General features: G+C 31.7%; 2 protein-coding genes across 4 annotated transcripts in view; one reads left to right on the top strand and one right to left on the bottom strand.

Moving 5' to 3' along the window:
* The window catches only part of LOC142334157 (transmembrane protein 107-like), a 373793-nt gene that overhangs the window by 232726 nt on the left and 120528 nt on the right, over positions 1-20539 (top strand). The window lies entirely within an intron of this gene.
* The window catches only part of LOC142333941 (putative serine hydrolase), a 60292-nt gene that overhangs the window by 16373 nt on the left and 23380 nt on the right, over positions 1-20539 (bottom strand). Inside the window, exons 1-4 of one of the 2 annotated variants that reach the window (XM_075381570.1) lie at positions 6143-6289; positions 4432-4517; positions 2049-2209; positions 1458-1690 (exon numbers count right to left, since the gene is read on the bottom strand). In XM_075381570.1, coding sequence (XP_075237685.1) covers positions 1458-1690; positions 2049-2209; positions 4432-4486 — 449 coding nt within the window. In that variant the 5' untranslated portion in view covers positions 4487-4517; positions 6143-6289. Of the gene's footprint in view, positions 1-1457; positions 1691-2048; positions 2210-4431; positions 4518-6142; positions 6290-20539 lie in introns of those variants that run through there. The other variant, XM_075381569.1, reaches the window with a different exon arrangement.

Here is a 20539-nt window from a genome sequence, read left to right as displayed (position 1 = left end):
GGGGTGTCTACTGCAGAAAAGACCCCCCCCGGTGATGACTCCTGTACCATGGGGTACAGGTTTGAGCGTCTGCTAGATGATCAGGATCTAGTATATGATCTGGGACACCTCGTATGGGATTTTTTCATCCTCGCTACATAGGTATTCCTGATCGTCTGCAGCTGGGACCATTATCTGGGGCAGCAGCGAAACTATCATCATCAGACTTAGTATCATCAGAATATCAGTCAAGGGGGCAGGAAAATGTAACCTCTATAACTCAAAACTTTACTGAAAGGGTTGATAAATTTTTGCACATAATTTAATGTCTCTTTAAGTAGCTAAACTTCTTTGCGAGGGATCTTGTCATTTTAAACTCACATTAAGAGGAGGGGACAAAAGAAATCTTTATGTTTTAAAACACATTCTTAAATTAAAATTATTTAGGCACTAAGCAACATAACTGTTAGTGTAGTTAGTAAATTATGTAATTAAGTTTAATCCCTCGTTTTCGACTGAAAATGGAATAACTTTCCTCATGAATTCAGTAAAATTTCTGAAACTCTTTACCACATTTTTTTTTACTTTATACATTAAAAATATCATTTGTAAAATGAATTTAACATTCATAAATCACTTTAGTATTGTAAAGAAATCTTTTCATTTTATTTTAACTATATTGATGCGAAGATCTGTTTTAAATAAGATGACAGTTAGTTGGTTATTTTGAAATTTAATGAAGCAATTGTATGATTTGATGACATAACATAGATATTATCATTTTTTAAGAACAACCAAATAGTTTTTTGTTTTATCAATGGTTGTATATTCATTAAAAAAATTTAATTTAAAAAATACTACGACGTGTGTCTACAAGATTCATATTTGCAGGTGCCAAAACCATAAATGATCTCACTATTTTTTATATCTTGAAAATTTTTTCTGACCTTCCAAAGGGACTCTTATATTTTGTTAAGGAATATATTTAGCATAATTTTATTTAATTTTATTGAAAATATTAGCTGTTTATTAAGATGCCTCAAAGCAAAACAGTACGGTTCAATTTTTATGCAAACAAAATTTATCATCTTACAAGACATTCAGGAAAATTTACTCTATAATAAAAGTATTCATTTGTTTTAAAATTACAATTATATAAGCCCACCAAGCTGATCTAGTGGTTAACTTGTCATCAAAAAATCAGCTGATTTCAAAGTCAAGAATTCTAAGGATCAACTCCCAGTAAAGGCAATTCAATTAACCACACATCTCAGGAATGGTCGACCTGAGAATGTACAAGCCTACACTTCATACATATCATCCTTATTCATCTTCTGAAGTAAAACGTTATGGTGGTTCCAGATACTAAACAGAAAAAAAGAGTACTATTCATATGAGTAATCTAAAAACTAAATTATATTAAAAAAAAGATAAATTCATATATAAAAATAAATTTCATATATTATACACATACATACTTATCAATACAGTCAGCAGCTTGTTTTATAAGAACGTCTGTTTTTGCAACACGTGGACATGCAACGTCGATTGATATAAGTTTGTCGATATCATTCGGATATATAGCTGCATATAAGAAACCGGCTGCACCACCCAATGAGTGGCCAAGTATAGATATTTTTTCCCATTTATAATGTTTAGCGATTCGTCTTATTAAGATTAATGTGTCCCAAAATAAATAATATGCCATACCCTGAAACAAAAAGCTAATATTAACTGAAATAAATATATTGATATATTATTTTCTGTTATATAACAGGTTGTGTAATGTGTTTGTTTTTATCTCTCTCTCTCATGCATACGCGCATGACTATGCTAGTTTTTTATATCAAGACCGTCAAAGAACTTGTTATTCTTCAGAATTCCAGTTTACCGATAACCAGTTGGTTATGGCATTAATATACGTACAAAAAAATTAAGTAAAGGAAAAGTTATTAATAATTTTTTACTTCTATTATTAGCTAAAAAATTTCATTTTAAGTTCTATAAAATTACTATAAAGATTTAGCACCAGCTTAGTTTTTAAAAAAGTTAAATAAGTATTACTTTACCTTAGGATAATGTGAAGAAAGACCATGCCCAGGTAAATCAACACAGAGTAAACTTATTTCTGGTGAAAGTAGTGGCGCCAAAGTATCAAAAGTACCTAAATTATCTTGCCATCCGTGTACTGCCAACACAGGCTGTATTTTATCCGATCCCCACCATTTACCTACAAAAGGGAAAGAATTAATAAATAAATCAAACAGTGAGAAAATTATTCTTATCATGTTTATAGAGACATGTTATATAAACTAGATTAACTTCCACAGTGGATTGTTAGTATGTTTGCCTTTGTTCTATAAGATTCTGTGGTTGGTCAGACATGCCAATTTTCCCCACAACAAAAATTAATTTTTCATAAATTTTTTTTTGTCTTCAATTCCTTGACTGGTTTGATGCAACTCTTCAAGATTCCCTATCTAGTGCCAGTCATTTCATTTCGGTATACCTCCTACATCCTAAATCACTAGCAATTTGTTTTACATATTCCAAATGTTGTCTGCCTGCACAATTTTTTCCATCTACATGTCCCACCAAAATTAAAGCGACTATTTCAGGATGCCTTAATATGTGGCCTATAAGTCTGTCGCTTCTTTTAACTATATTTTTCCAAATGCTTCTTTCTTCGTCAGTTTGTTGCAATACCTCTTCATTTGTCACTTTATCCACCCATCTGATTTTTAACATTCTCCTATAGCACCGCATTTCAAAAGCTTCTAATCTTTTCTTCTCAGATACTCCGATCGTCCAAGTTTCACTTCCATATAAAGCGACACTCCAAACATATACTTTCAAAAACCTTTTCCTGACATTTAAATTAATTTTTGATGTAAACAAATTATATTTCTGACTGAAGGCTAGTTTCGCCTGTGCTATTCGGCATTTTATATCGTTCCTGCTTCGTCCATCTTTAGTAATTCTACTTCCCAGATAACAAAATTTTTCTACTCTGTAATCTTTCTCTTTGTATTTTTACATTCAGTGGTCCATCTTTGTTATTTCTACTACAATTCATTACTTTTGTTTTGTTCTTGTTTATTTTCATGCGGTAGTTCTTTAAGGACTTCATCCATGCCATTCAATGTTTCTTCTAAATCTTTTTTACTCTCAGCAAGAATTACTATATCAACAGCAAATCGTAACATCTTTATCTTTTCACCTTGCATTGTTACTTCGGATCTAAATTGTTCTTTAACATCATTAACTGCTAGTTGTATGTAGATTAAAAAGTAATGGTGATAGGGAACATCCTTGTTGGACTCACTTTTTTATTACTGCTTCTTTATTATGTTCTTCAGCTATTACTGTTGCAGTTTTGTTCCTGTAAATGTTATCAATTGTTCTTCTATCTCTATACTTGACCCTAATTTTTTTTTTAATGCTGAACATTTTATTCCAATCTAAGTTATTAAATACCTTTCCTAAGTCTATACATGCCAAGTATGTTAGTGTTTTTCTTTTAGAGTGCTAAAATTGCTTCCCTTGTCCCTATACTTTTCCTGAAACCAAATTGATCTTCTCCTAACACCTCTTCCATTTTCCTCGCAATTCTTCTGTACAGAATTCCAGTTAAGGTTTTTGATGCATGAGTAGTTAAGCTAATTGTTCATAATAAGAAAAATGTTTCATCAATACTAGATTTTAAAGCCATATTTAAAAATCTTGCTTTTTTATATGTTTATATTTCATAACCACTAAATCATACTTTACATATTCCAAGAAATATTATTTGATTAACATTTACATTTCATTAACTTTGTTTTAATATTACTTATTTTCAAATTGAATTTCTTTTCTCTACCAATAAATCCATCCATTTAATATTTCTTCTAACTCACTTTTGGGTTTCTATAAAAAAAATATCAGTAAATCTTAACATACTATACTGTTCTTAAATTTGTTTTTCTAATTATAGTTTTTAACAAGTGAAAATGAGTATTGATAAGATGAGAAACAATGGAGACAGAGTTTTTTCTCACTTTTCTCGATTAACGCTTGCCTTTTTTAAATTCTGATTCTCAACATGTTATCTGATTCTTGTAAATACTGCATATAAAAATGTGTTTAATTCAATCCAATTTTTTTCAAACTAAAAAAAAAAGTAATACAGACAATGGGCCAGCTAGTTATAATGTAAAATATATTAGTTTCTTGATAAAATTTCCCTAATTCAATTTCCATTAAGGATTTCAGCATTTTTATATCATATCATTAAAACGTAAATAATTATACTGTTCACTATATTTCACTGTATATATAAAAGTTGAATAAATTAGTAGTGAATAAAGACGTTAAGTTGAATTAATTAGTAATTACATCATATAACAGGAAATTATAATTTTAATGAAACATAAAATTATAAGATAATAATAAAGATAAATTATTGCTTACCTTTTATAACACCCCAAGGTACAGGTATTTCCACTTCTTTAGCTAGCATTTCCATGATATAAACTATGACAAACTGACTGGCATTCCTGCAAATGAATACCAATAAATTAATTTTATGTTTTCAGTTTAATATTTCCTGTAAGAATTTGTTCATAAAATATTAATAGTTATTTTATAATAGGTACAGACAAACTGAAGTGCAATTCAAATTTATTATTTACTCATGACCAATGGTAATCTATAATAATTCTATTCCATCAAACAAATTATTATGTATTATTTTTAAGTAGAAGGTTTAAATAAATTAATGTAATTAAACGTTTCAGAAGATATCTTTTATCACTCCATTATTATTTATTACAAGATGTTAATTTCACAACACATCTATTTTACCTTTAAGTTATAAATTTCTCCGGATATTATCAAATAATTTACTTTAGAATATTTGAGCTACGCCTTGGGTTGCTTTTAAAGATCTTGAGGAAAATTTTTTTCTGAATTTATTAAGTAATATATTCATTATATTGCAGATCAATTTAAAAATCATTGATTACTAAAAATTACTTCAACGTCCAGAGGGATTGCAGGGAGGATAGTTGTGTAATGATTGGAGAGGTCTTTAACTCTAATAGATATATTTATTGATTTACCATTATTATTATTATTTCTCATTATCATACACCACATTTTTTTGTTTCATTTATCTATATATCTATCCAATCATTTCTCTTTAGCCAGTGGTCACAAACTCTATTAATATTAAAGATGTGGCCACTGTTCAATTTACAAGCCATAAATATTTGTTTAATTTGGTGGAAATGGTTCAACATATAGACATCCAGTTATTCAGTTTCTACTTATATGGATTTGAATACTAGATCAAGGATACTTGTGTTCTTTGGTAGTTGGGGTTTAATTAATCACACATCTCAGGAACGGTCAACCTGGGACTATATAAGACTACACTTCATTTACATTCATACATATCCTCATTCATCCTATGAAGTAATTCCATTTCTCATCCAGTTTGTATACAAAAAAAATTCAATCTGAAGCTTAGTTACTTAACAAATCTATCCCCTCCTAATACAAATAACAACCACATTATGAACTGATGAATCTACGTAATGGAAAACGATGATTAACTAAAAATATACAGGCTGATTCAGGAGGATAAGGCAATACTTTGATAACTCATTCTAGAGGCTAAAAATAAGAAAAACGTTCATATAAACATAAGTCCGAAAACGCTTTGTTAGCGAGTTATACAGGGTGAAAGATTTCGCCCGAGTTTCAGTTCCTCCGGGTAAATTAAGGCTTTCTGAAATTCTGGGAAGGTCAATTAAGGGGCAAATTCAATTGTTTCTTATGGTTTTTGAGCTGGGAAATCAAAAAAAAATAGGAACTGTATCTCCCTTAGTTTCTAAGATACCCCATGTAAAATGCCAAAAATAGGGTCAAAAAACACATTTTTTTACATTTGACGTACAATAACGTTGTTAAATTGGTAATAAATCGTACATTTTTTTAAACATAAATTGTAGATAATTTAATTATAAGAAGATTGATATAAATAATGTCAACAGAAAACAAATAAAATTTTAAACATGTCGACTCTTATTAACAACAAAACAGATTAATTTTTACAGATTGAAAAAAACTTTTTCGTTATGTACAGTAGAAAATAACTGGAGGAAGAAAGAATACTTACTGTTTTTTTATGATAATGATAAAATGCTGCTTTTACAAGTTTACGTTTGAACAAACGTAAACTTTATCAATGTTTAAATTACCTTATAGATTAAAAAAAAAATCACTAATTACACACAAATGTTTGCACTCGTCATAATTAACTGCACGTGTTGAACCAACCGCGCATGAAATTCATACATGGCTTAATAAGATAATTACAATCTACTAATGCAATCTAGACGTCAATTTTAATAACTAATAACCTCGAATAAAAACCTGTTTGGTTGTATACAAAATGTTGATATTTCAAATATTATTTCTGCAACCAACCAGAGTAAAAATAATATAAATTTTTGTCGTGATACATTATTAATAATTACAGTAATAATACAGTATAAATTGATAAATTTTTTAAAGGATTAAATTAATTAAAATAAGTTTTAAAAAAAATTCAAAAAATCTATATATATATATATATATATATATATATATTTAAACTGATCGGCTATCCCACCCCTAACACTGCTCCTAAAATATTTTTTTGAGCCCCCTTGCTTGATTCATTTTTGCGTGGCTCACATTTTACTATAGTATAATAATTCACTAATAAAAATAAAATAAATAAAAAATTATTAGAGAAATAAAATTTTATGTAGTTTAAAAAAAAAAAATGGGGGTGTATGTAATTTAATAGGCGTACAAGTAAGTTATGTGGTGTCCACACCAGATATTTTGTTTATCCCGAACGAAAAAACCTCCTTCTTTTTATATAATAGTATAGATATAATCTATAACACTTCCGGTAACGTATGGATTCCAATGCGAGTCCATACATCTAAATCGGTTCAGCCGTTGAGCTGATAAATATATTACACTCCTTTTTGGACAGTCGTATAAAGATCTTTAGTAAATTGTCTCCACAGAGAAAGGGAACCCCCAAAAATCAAAATGAAATTTTTAAATTTTAGTTTGGTAATCATTATAATCAATTAAAAAAGCCCCATTGATATAGTGGCCTTAAAATTTTAAAAAATCGAAATTTTATTTTATTGTAAATATTTTAACATTTATTATGAAAATAGAAATTATCCGGGAAAGTCTTGCAATACTTTACCGACTTTTTTATTTTATAATTGAATTTTTTGATGTTTCTTTGAATAAGGTTTTCCCTACCACGAATTCACTTTATCCGGTAAATATGGGGTAATTTATTTATTTGTGGAATTATTAATTTATTTATTTGTATTATCATGCAGTGATTTATTTCAATGGAATATTTCGTTTTAAATTAAATATGTTTTGAGAATACAAAAAAAAAATCATGATGTTATATTACACAAAGGAGTTGTACATACAACTGTCGAGTTTGAATTCAAGGACAATTTTTTATTTTTTGTAAATTTTACGCCTTTATAGCAACTGTATAATTAATGTAAAAGATTTAAGAATGATAAAACAATTGCAACAATTATTCCTTCCTCTTTTGTTTAACTTGAATAGAAACAATAAAGAGCTACATCATTTTCTGTTAAAAAACTATGCATACATGTATGTATTATACGTATAAATATGAGGTGATTTGCTCAAAATCCGTTATTTGCCCACAGCGCTTATGTAGTTAGTTGGTTAGTTCCTAGATGGCACCACTGAAACGCTATATTGAAATAAATAAAAACAATTTGAAAAAAAAAAAAAATTATAAATATCTAACCAAACATACACTCGCTTCGTTCAGCAATCAAGATTAGCACTTGGTTAGATTGCATTTATAATTTTAACAATTTATTTTCTTATTTAGCACTAATAACGGAAGCGTTGTGGGCATTTGACCATTTCCTTTTTACATTCCCGTATTGATAGCCCATTTTGTTTTTAATAAATTTTGAAATTCTTACACGTTTGTAACATTCGTACCGTTTTAATCAGATAAAATTCTCTACAATTTAAACTATACGCGTTTATTACATCCATTTATCAAATTTTACTACAACATTAAAAAAAATTCGATCCATGCTTTTGTCTTTTACATCAGATTTCTTGAAAAACAATTAAAAATATAATTCTGGGACCTATTTTTTTTCTAATTTTTGAGTTCAGATTTCATAAAAAAAAAACCCCACAAAATTAACTACTTAATTTGGGTCCCGAGAATTATAGTTTGGCGTAATTCTGCCGATGGTGGAGAAATCGGGGCAAAATTTTTTCGCCAGTCGCTAACGAAAACGTTTCCTAACCTATATCAAATATGAACTTTTTTTTTTTAATTTTTACCAGTAAAACATGTCCTGAAACTTTCCTTTTTTCAAGTTTTACATCCTACAACTGTGGGTTGTTTCTGAAGCACGGCTTACACACACAACTTAATTAAAAATATTTATCGTTTTATTTAAATATAATAAATCTGACTGTAAAAACGTTTTACAATAAATAATAATTCACTATTAAGAATAAAAAAAAAAATGTTAATAAAATTTTATGTACTTTTAAAAATGTATATATGTAATTTAATAGGCGTACAAGGAAGTCATGTAGTGTCCACATCAGATTTTTTTTTTAAATGTCTATAACTACTACAGGCTAGTCTAAGAGAGGTGTAACAGACCTTCTGTGATCAAAAATAAATTTATGTTTTACTATAAATTAGCTGCAGAATAGCTGATGAAGGAAAAATTAACTGTGTTTATACTTCTGTACCTTTCTTTCTTTTCTGTTAAAGGTAAATTACCTTTCAGATAATACTTCAGAGGATGATATGCATGAGTGTAAACGAAGTGTAGTCTTGTACAGTCTCAGGTCGACCATTCCCGAGATGTATGGTTAATTGAAAAACCCAACCATCAAAGAACACCGGTATCCATGATCTAGTATTCAAATCCGTGTAAAAATAACTGACTTTACTAGGACTTGAACGCTGAAACTCTCAACTTCCAAATCAGCTGATTTGGGAAGACGTGTTCAACACTAAACCAACCCGGTGGGTATACTACTATACCTAGTTGCTTAAAGTAGCGTAACTTCCCACGTATATCTACGAAACCCACCGAGATGGTCAGGTGATGAACGCGTCTTCTCATATCAGCTGATTTGAAAGTCGAGAGTTCCAGCGTTCAAGTCCTAGTAAAGGCAATTATTTTTACACGGATTTGAATACTAGATCATGGATACCGGTGTTCTTTGGTGGTTGGGCTTTTCAATTAACCATACATCTCGGGAATGGTCGACCTGAGACTGTACAAGACTACACTTCGTTTACACTCATGCATATCATCCTCTTTAGTATTATCTGAAATGTAATTACCGGAGGCTAAACAGGAAAAAGAAAGGATGTATATCTATTAGTAACGACTAAAGAACAGTTATATATTTATTGATACTAGTGATGGGATCTCTCGAATGAAAAAGTAGTAACAATTCGATTACTGAAATATTTCGAATTACTAGTTGCATCATTCGAATAATGTTCTCGCTTGGAATACACTACTAAATTACTAATGTAGGCGAATTACTACTAATGATTACTAAATTTTACTATTACTTTTAATTCGTCATTCGCTCGGATTTGGAAGATGAATAGGCCGACTACTAATAGAAATAGAAATGATGAGAGAATCTCAACTACTAATCGCTGGAGTGAATATTTTAACACACAATTACCAATTCCAGCAAGGTAATTTATTTTCTGACGTCATTTCTCGCTACTTTGTTCAGTTCACTATGCTATCACCACTCCTACCATTAATTTCAAAGAAAAAATACTTAAATTCATACTCACAGCAAACTAATGTTAAAATTTTCTTAGAAATTAACAGATTGCGACACTATTATCAGTCCACTTTCACTTTTATTAATTACACAAAAGATATAAAATAAAATGCCACAATTATAATTTTAAAAGAGAATTTGATGCGGTACTGCTAAATTCTTAACTACAAAAATAATTAATTAATTCTTCTTTCAGAAAATATGATAATATCAAGACGATGAAATAAAAATTAAACATAATAAATGTTCTCAATCACTTTCGAATATCTTTTTTTGTAGAAATTAAATTATTTAATTTAATTTTATTCACAAAAACGCACGGTTTTAATTTTTGTTCGTAAATTAAAAAGTTAAATATCAGGTAAAACAAGTTATAAAAGATAAATCAGTTAAAAATTCCGCGTAAAAATAGTCATTTAAAAGATTATTTTGTCCAGGTTTTTTTTTTTGGAGTTGTCTATTCCTACGCAAATTTGTTAGTTGTCCAGCCTTAGAAAACACTCTTTCTGAAGGAACTGATGTTGTAGATATTTGACTGGTTTGATGCAGCTCTCAAAGACTCCCTATCTAGTGCTAGTCGTTTCATTTCAATATACCCCCTACATTCTACATCCCTAATAATTTGTTTTACATATTCCAAATGTTGCCTACCTGCACAATTTTTTCCTTCTACCTGTCCCTGCAGTATTAGAGCGACTATTCCAGGATGCCTTAATATGTGACCTATAAGTCTGTCTCTTCTTTTAACTATATTTTTCCAAATGCTTCTTTCTTCATCGATTTGCCGCAACACCTCTTCATTTGTCACTTTATCCACCCATCTGATTTTTAATATTCTCCTGTAGCACAGCATTTCAAAAGCTGCTTCTAATCTTTTCTTCTCAGGTACTCCGATCGTACAAGTTTCACTTCCATATAAAGCGACACTCCAAACATACACTTTCAACAATCTTTTCCTGACATTTATATTAATTTTTGACGTAAACAAATTATATTTCTTAAAAAAACTTTTAAAAAAAATTAATTTTTTTTTTTTTAATTTTGCAATAAACACTTTTTTTGTCTTCATTTTTAGTAAAATAATGTCCAAACGATTGATGATTTCCCCTCCGGTTTCATAATTCTACTCTATACTACAACTAAATATGAAAATTTCTAAATAGCTAAATTATAAACAAAAATAATGAAACTCACTAAAAACAAAGTTTAACGAAATACTTTCTGAATGAATAAATTTTATTAAGTAAAATAAAATAAACGAAAAATTCTGTAGATTGCATCCAAAAACTAAAGAAATAAAACCCAAAAATGCTAATATTTAACACTGATTGAAATTGTAACAAATAAAACCGTACGAATTAACGTAAGATTTAAAAACAAAAAAAAAGATATTAAAATACAGGATTATCATAAAAGAATGGTACGGTTTCAGTAATTCATAGGAGATTGTAGGAAAATTTCTAGATGTTATATTGGTATCCCTGAGAGCCTCCAACCCAAAAGTTTGTTTATCAGCAGTTGTAACCACAACGTCACTTCTTGTATTGTTGTTGCAGTGAGTTTAGCGAGTTACTATGTTCTCGGATAAAGACAAAACAAAGTGTGTTTTATTGATGGCCGAATTAAAATCCGTAATTTTAGTTCAACGTGAATTCGGAAGAGATCCGCCACACAAAAATAACATAACACGTTGGTTTAAACGATTCGAAGAAACCGGATCGGTTAAGAAACAGAAATCAACCGGCAGACCAAGTGTACCAGACGAAACGGTTGAAGTAATTAGACGATCGGCAATTAGAAGTCCTGGGAAGTTCATTCCCCGTCGAATTAGGTATTCCAAAATCAACAGTTCACAAAGTTACATAAAAAACTGAAATTACACGCTTATAAAATCCAGATACTGCAGGAATTGAAACCCGATGATGGTGTAAAACGTTACAATTTCGCCGTTGAAATGTCGGACAGAATAAGTGGAAACGAATCATTTTTAGACGATATAATTTTTACAGACGAAGGTACATTCCGTGTGAATGGATGCGTTTACAGAGAATTCACGAATATGGGGCTCTGAAAACCCACACGCAATTATTTAGAAACATTGCGATTCGCCTAAAGTTAATGTTTGGTGTGGTATGATGAAAAATCGTGTAATAGGGCCTTTCTTCTTTGCTGAAAAAACAATAATGGAGTTGTGTATCTTGACATGTTAACCGATTATTGCTTTCCTCAGCCGGATGAAAACATTCATCGACTTCATTTCCAACAAGATGGTGCTCCCCCGCAGTTCAATGCATCGGTCACGGACGCTTTGAACGAAAAATTTGGAGATCGATGGATAGGCCGGCAAGGACCCGTACCTTTGGCCTCCAAGGAGTCCAGACCTGACACATTGCGATTTTTTCTTGTGGGGGTACATCAAAAGCGTTGTTTATACGCAAAAAATTCGCGACCTAAACCGCTTAAAAAACAGGATCAATAAAGCAATGACAACCATTAACGAAGAAATGTTAACTAATGTTTGGAGAGAAATTGAGTATCGTTTGGACATTTGTCGAGCGACTAAGGGTGCAGATATTGAAATTTATTAATTATGTAAAAAAATGTTTCAGACGACAAATTTGAAAAATAAAAAACAAAAACTGTAAGTAATTCTGTTTTAATTTAAACCACGTTCAAAACTGCACCATTCTTTTATGATAAACCTGTATTAACGACCGATTGAGAGATAATAATTCAAATAAAACCACTGCATTTGTAAAAAATAAGTTTTAGGGAGGGATTAATTGCGGCGCCAGTAACCAGTATACAGTCATAACTAATGAAGTGATCAAAACAGCTATTAAAGTGTATTAATCAAACTAATAATATATTACTCAATGTTTATACTTGTGAAAAACTTTAGTAATAATTCATATTTCGAATGAATCATTCGATTACTAATACCCTCGATTATTAAAATCATTCGATTTTACCCATCACTAAATGATACAACACTGGAGCAGTTGCTGTCTAACCAACTGATCCAATGGATTGTATGCACACTGTATGACGTCAAACTGACGCGCCATCGATAGATCTACAGTAGTAGTTATTATAGCACTGTATAATAACTTACTCGAACTAGGTCTTGAGTCTGCTGTCTTATGAAGCGGGGTAAGGAAACGCACAAATACGTTGACTCGCACAACGCATGGTAACGAGTTTGCGTTTATCACTCGCTTCCTGAAAACATTGGTCATCAACAACTCAGCATAATTTATTATTTAGTTATTTGAAGGGCGTATCGATTCGCGCGTTAATATTTTATACTGTACATCATTAATTTTACACGAATGTTTTTTTTTCCTTTTACTTCGTACTTTGTCCCGTACAATATTTATTATTATTATTATTATTATTATTATAGTTTTTAACTGTAATTCATTTGGAATATTATTTTAATTTAAAATATACTTTCGAAAAATTAACAAAATAGTTCATTCATTTCTGAAGGGTGTTAGATTATTACAGTTGCTAAAACCAGTAATGTAATCAGCAATTACAACTCCCTCCGGAGAAGGGGGCGCCGCATTGCTCCCTCACAATTAGTGCCCCGTTGTGGCGTATTTCTGCTAGCCTATGAAGCGTTAGCACCGAAAGGATTTCAGTGGACAGTCTGAAGGGGAATTACGTAGGCAGCACAGGTTTTAAAAGCCTCATGTGCCGCCGGTCAGACTCAGAAATGGGTTTGAAACGCTGGGTCAAACGGATATGGTACGCTATTCACAAATCCGTCCATAAATTAACACAAAACTTGAAACTTAGATCCGATATTAAAATAAACCCTTGAAAAACGCCCGATTATCAGAATCATACAGCAGCAAGGGATACTGTCCAGGCTCTGCGATTCGAAGGGAGAATTTATGAAACTCCCGCCACTTTTGCGTTCCGTTCCAGTAATGTAGGCGTGACGTGTGTAACCCACCGGGTTGGTCTAGTGGTGAACGCGTCTTCCCAAATCAGCTGATTTGGAAGTCGAGAGTTCCAGCGTTCGAGTCCTAGTAAAGCCAGATATTTTTACACGGATTTGAATACTAGATCGTGGATACCGGTGTTCTTTGGTGGTTGGGTTTCAATTAACCACACATCTCAGGAATAGTCGAACTGATAATGTACAAGACTTCATTTACACTCATTCTTATCATCCTCATTCATCCTCTGAAGAATTATCTAAACGGTAGTTACCGGAGGCTAAACAGGAAAAAAAATGAAAGAAAAAGCGTGACGTGTGTACGTGCGTACGAATCTTGCATAACTAGAAAATGATTAGCCGTAGGATGTTGATATGTTAGATTTAGGATTGTTGTTGTAACATCTAGTTGTAAATCCTCTTTTGATTGCAATCGACTGGATAAAAAGTATCCATAAAGTCAAAACAAAATTTGGATTTTGGAATTTTTCTTAATTGCAGTAATAAGCTTCCATGAAGAGCTTTTCAACGACATATCCATAAGTGGTACTTATTTTCATTGGTGCCAGAGTTATACAAAATAAAAGTTTAATTAATGAAATATGTGAATTTTACAAGGCGAAGGCACATAGGTTCGAATCAGACTTCATATACATATACTTTTTTTTTTTAAATATATTGATTTATTATTAATTATTAACCTCTGATTATAAAAAAAAAAAATCAGAAGTTATTTGCGAAATAAAACTTACGTACTTTTCATTTTAATTCAAAAATTTTCACCGAGGAATAATTATTAATAAATCAATAAACTAAAAAAAAATCCTTTTTGGCACGCCGGAAGGCAGAGGTAGTAGTTTTCACTGGAGCTAAGTAGGCGATAAAAAAGATTTCCACCTTAAAGTTAAGAAAAACTTCAAATTTACTCAATACGACAAGGTTTGCATGTAAAAAAAGTTTCTAATGTTTAGCATACGACAAACCCCATCTTCCAATTCCAGAAACATTTTGGTCATCCCTTACCGTAAGGGTTGGTCATATCAAAAATTATTACAGACAAAAGTTTTAGGTAATGTTTAGAGGACTAACGACCACTTCCAAACGATTCGATACTGTGCCCTATTAAGGGAGGTATGATTTTTTTTTGTCTTTGAAATCCTATTTTTTCCACCCTCTGGCCAATGGTTGGTTGTATCAAAAAAAAAAAATAAATAAATTTTAGGCCCTTATCCAAAGAATAGTAGGAACTTTAAACGAATTTGATATTCTACTTAATAAGAAAGTTATAGCCATATTTTGTTTTTTTCGAAAAAGCCACCCCCTATGGTCCGAATTTGGTCGTTAACGAACTCGACCGAGACTTTGGGTCGAGTTATTTTTAGGGAACAATTTGAAAGTGATTGGCGCAAAATTACGGTAGTTATCGCAGCCACAAGAAAGTTTTATATATATATATATATATTTTGAGCTGACGGGAGCTTTCGGGGTCGCGAAGATATGTCGACATTTTCCGGAAGTCGAATCATGGTACCCATTACAAAGGTAGCTTTCTTATGAAATCTACCTTAAATAAAAAACATTAAAAAAAAAATATGTATATAAAGTCGGATTCGAACCGATGTGTGCATGGTTAAGGACTCGTTCTCACTTACACCACATAACTACTTGAGCGACGTGAAAAAAAATTTAATACTTATATAAAATGCTTATACGGATACCACAAAAAAATATGATGCAATGTCGTGTCTACCACAATGTAATTGCGTTAACTGTCCACTTTATTAAAGAATTGGAGAATCGTATCTCACTTTCAAATGAAATAAGTTTAAATGAAGTGCAGAAAAAAATGTTTTTATGTATTTTAATAGGCGTAGAAGGAAGACATGTTATGCCGACATCAAATTTTTATATATTGTAATATGAAAAAAACATGTACGTAAATAAAAAAAATGTTTTTAACATATTTTTACATTCTTAATATCTGTGTTACGGTTCAATGAGTAGTGAGACATTGACATCAGTTTTTTATGTAATAACTAATTTTATTATCTACATTTTTTCTCGATTACGGCCATCTATAGATCGCGTGAACAACTTTACGTATGATTTTTATTCTTTTTACTCCATTTTTTTTCCAATATAGCTGTTCCCTCTCTTGACCACAATTGAAATTGAATAGTTCTGTTAGTTCATGAAACATACTGGAATTTCTGATTTCATCTAGAAATGTGTTCAGGTCTTATCTTGCTTTATCGGTGATGTTTATTAATTTGTATATCTTGCGGATATCGTCGATCCATCAATTATCTTGTCATTTATGCGAATAATGTGGCCATAGAATTATATATATATATATACATATATACAGGGTCCGGCATATAAATCTGATGATTTTGTAGTTAAGTTAAATTTTTAAGTTAAATGGCAGAAAGGCTCCTGGAATAGACGGAACACCTGTAGAATTACTGCGCAGTGCAGGTGAGGAAGCGATTGATAGATTATACAAACTGGTGTGTAATATTTATGAAAAAGGGGAGAATTTCCGTCAGACTTCAAAAAAAGTGTTATAGTAATGATACCAAAGAAAGCAGGGGCAGATAAATGTGAAGAATACAGAACAATTAGTTTAACTAGTCCCGCATCAAAAATCTTAACTAGAATTCTATACAGAAGAATTGAGAGGAGAGTGGAGGAAGTGTTAGGAGAAGACCAATTTGGTTTCAGGAAAAGTATAGGGACAAGGGAAGCAATTTCAGGCCTCAGATTAATAGTAGAAGGAAGATTAAAGAAAAACAAACCAAGATACTTGGCGTTTATAGACCTAGAAATGGTATTCGATAACGTAGACTGGAATAAAATGATCAGCATTTAAAAAAAATTAGGGTTCAAATACAGAGATAGAAGAACAATTGCTAACATGTACAGGAACCAAACAGCAACAGTAACAATTGAAGAACATAAGAAAGAAGCCGTAATAAGAAAGGGAGTCCGACAAGGATGTTCCCTATCTCCGTTACTTTTTAATCTTTACATGGAACTAGCAGTTAATGATGTTAAAGGAAAATTTAGATTCGGAGTAACAGTACAAGGTGAAAAGATAAAGATGCTACGATTTGCTGATGATATAGTAATTCTAGCCGAGAGTAAAAAGGATTTAGAAGAAACAATGAACGGCATAGATGAAGTCCTACGCAAGAACTATCGCATGATAATAAACAAGAACAAAACAAAAGTAATGACATGTAGTAGAAATAACAAAGATGGACCGCTGAATGTGAAAATAGGAGGAGAAAAGATTATGGAGGTAGAAGAATTTTGTTATTTGGGAAGTAGAATTACTAAAGATGGACGAAGCAGGAGCGATATAAAATGCCGAATAGCACAAGCTAAACGAGCCTTCAGTAAGAAATATAATTTGATTACATCAAAAATTAATTTAAATGTCAGGAAAAGATTTTTGAAAGTGTATGTTTGGAGTGTCGCTTTATATGGAAGTGAAACTTGGACGATCGGAGTATCTGAGAAGAAAAGATTAGAAGCTGTTGAAATGCGGAGAATGTTAAAAATCAGATGGGTGGATAAAGTGACAAATGAAGAGGTATTGCGGCAAATAGATGAAGAAAGAAGCGTTTGGAAAAATATAGTTAAAAGAAGAGACAGACTTATAGACCACATACTAAGGCATCCTGGAATAGTCGCTTTAATATTGGAAGGACAGGTAGAAGGAAAAAATTGTGTAGGCAGGCCACGTTTGGAATATGTAAAACAAATTGTTAGGGATGTAGGATGTAGAGGATATACTGAAATGAAACGACTAGCACTAGATAGGGAATCTTGGAGAGCTGTATCAAACCAGTCAAATGACTGAAGACAAAAAAAAGAAAAGATTTTGTAGTAATTGTTATGTTGGCACCACTGTCAATGAGAAGACAGGAGTGTTGTACATCGAAAGGTCTATTCGTGCTATTTCAGTAGCCAGTATTGTCGTGGTCGGGTGAAAAACGAGCGTTTGTGATTGAAGCCTCCTATTTTAATAATAATGACTCAGTTATTGTAACACAGCATTTATTTCGCAGACATTTCAATTTAAATCGACACGCGTCTGTTTCTAGTAGGAATACTGTATTGTTGCGGGTGAAGTATTTTAGGAACACATCGTCTGCTTTAAAAATGAAACCAACAGGACGAAAACGGACTGTGAGAACGCCTGAAAACATTAACGCTGTAAGGTTAGCTGTTACGCGGTCTCCACGACGTTTAATAGCGAGACATGCTACTGCGCTAGCCATTTCTGATCGAAGTGTACAACGAATTCTTCACGCCGACCTGAAATTCCATCCGTATAAGATGATGTTAGTGCAGCAACTTAATGCAAATGATCGGGCGTCTCGCAAAGCAGCTTGCGAAGTCATCTTCGAAAATGTCCACCAGGATGCTATTATTCTTTTAAGTGACGAGGCGCATTTTCATCTGTCAGGATTTGTGAATAAACAAAATTACCGTTATTGGGATTCGCATAATCTACGGCAAATTCTTGAAAAATCACTTCACAGTCGATATGTTACATTGTGGTGTGCCGTTTCAAAGTTCGGCATAATCGGCCCGTATTTTTTTGAGGATTTAAATCGTAGAGTAACAGTAACATCTCATCGATACGTAAATATGTCGAATGAATTTCTGGTACCGAAACCGAATGACTTTCAAGGACATGAAATTTGGTTTCAACAGGACGGTGCCACCGCCCGTACGGCGAGAATCTCAGTGGATGTTCTGCGAGTAAACTTTCCTGGACATTTGATTTCCCGATTTGGCGACATTCCTTGGCCGGCGCGTTCACCTGATCTGGCTGTTTGTGATTTTTTTTCTGTGGGGGTATCTCAAACGTAAATTCTTCAGTAGTCGATCACAGTCAATTGCAGAACTCAAGGAGGCCATTCAACTAGAAGCGGTTCCACAAGTGATGATTGAGCGAGCGATGTCAAACTTTAGAATGAGGTTAAGTGAGTGTGTGAGGAGTAATGGAAAACACTTGGACGACATAATATTCAAATAAAAAAAAATCAACGTAATTCACTATAAACTGCAAAAATTCATCTTTAAGTTGATATAGTTTAATTATTATCCCTCAAAAATCGTCAGGTTTATATGCCGGACCCTGAATATATATATATATATATATATATATATATATATATATATATATATATATATATATATATATTACAGTGGTCCAAATAGGGCAAAATTTTTGTCGAAAAACGTGCACCCCCTGATTTAAAAGTACTCTCAAAAACAAAATTTTTGACGCGTTGATGAACCCTTTCCGTTCGAAAAAAGTCATCCCCCACTCCACTTGAATTTTATAGGTGATTTAACATGGGTTTTAGGTTATTTTCAAATCGTGACGATATAGCGCTTGCATGTTTCATCACAAAACTTAAAAAATAACGTATATAAGGGTTTTTGGGGTCGGAGAACACGAATTTGAAGTACAAAAACTCATTTTGGCTATGGCTAATGGTTGAATAACTAACAATTTCGGGTGAAACTTACGAAAATTTATTATCTGCGACAGATGATGATTGTGATTATGATAACGAACCTGCTCACAAGAAACGCTATGAAACTAAAAATGTTAACGAATTGTAAAACAAAGAAATCGACTTTTTTGTCAACACGGAGTCCTTGAATTTTTTTAAACGATTCGAACTTGCGACTAGCTTTCTAGAAATTGATCCACGTAAGTGGAGCGAAAACGAAGATTATTTGGCTGCTTTGAATCGTGTTAAAAATCTAAAGGTCGTCAATGACTGCTCAGAAAGAACGGTTAAGTTGGTGAAAGAATTTAGATGTAAATTCACTAGAGATGAAAGTCAATTGCAATATATACTACAAATTGTAAATGTTCATCGCAAAAAAACATCCAAATGTATATAATTACATTACATATGTAATTAATATAATAATAGAAATAGAAATCATAAAATTTTAACAACATTACTTGAATAATTATATACATGAACGTAAAATTTTTAAAATAAAATGAGAGTTGATCTTTTTGAATCTATCCTTCAGATTTTTTTTATTGACAACGACTTCAACAGTTTTAATGTGTCAAAACAATTTTTTCACTTCAAATTCGTGTTCTCCGACCCCAAAAACCCTAATTAACGTTATTTGTAATGTCTACCATTGATTTTTATACATAAAAACGCTAGTTGTCAATTGATTGACAGCGACTTTGACAGTTACAATGTGCCAAAATGAGTTTTTTACTTCAAATTCGTGTTCTCCGACCCCAAAAATCCTTATTGACAATTTTTGTAATGTTGAGCATTAATTTTTTTCTCATAAAAACGCTAGTTGTCAATTGATTGACAGCGATTTTGACAGTTACAATGTGTCAAAATAAGTTTCTGACTTCAAATTCGTGTTCTGCGACCCCAAAAACCCTTATATACGTTATTTTTTAAGTTTTGTGATGAAACATGCAAGCGCTATATCGTAACGACTTGAAAATAACCTAAAACCCATGTTAAATCCCCTTTAAAATTCAAGTGGAGTGGGGGATGACTTTTTTCGAACGGAAAGGGTTCATCAACGCGTCAAAAATTTTGTTTTTGAGAGTACTTTTAAATCAGGGGGTGCACGTTTTTCGACAAAAATTTTGCCCTATTTGGACCACTCTAATATATATATATATAT

The sequence above is a fragment of the Lycorma delicatula genome, chromosome 13 (genome assembly GCF_047948215.1).
Source record: "Lycorma delicatula isolate Av1 chromosome 13, ASM4794821v1, whole genome shotgun sequence".
In the NCBI taxonomy this organism is placed as follows: domain Eukaryota; kingdom Metazoa; phylum Arthropoda; class Insecta; order Hemiptera; family Fulgoridae; genus Lycorma; species Lycorma delicatula.
This window is presented reverse-complemented; position numbering and strand designations above follow the sequence as displayed.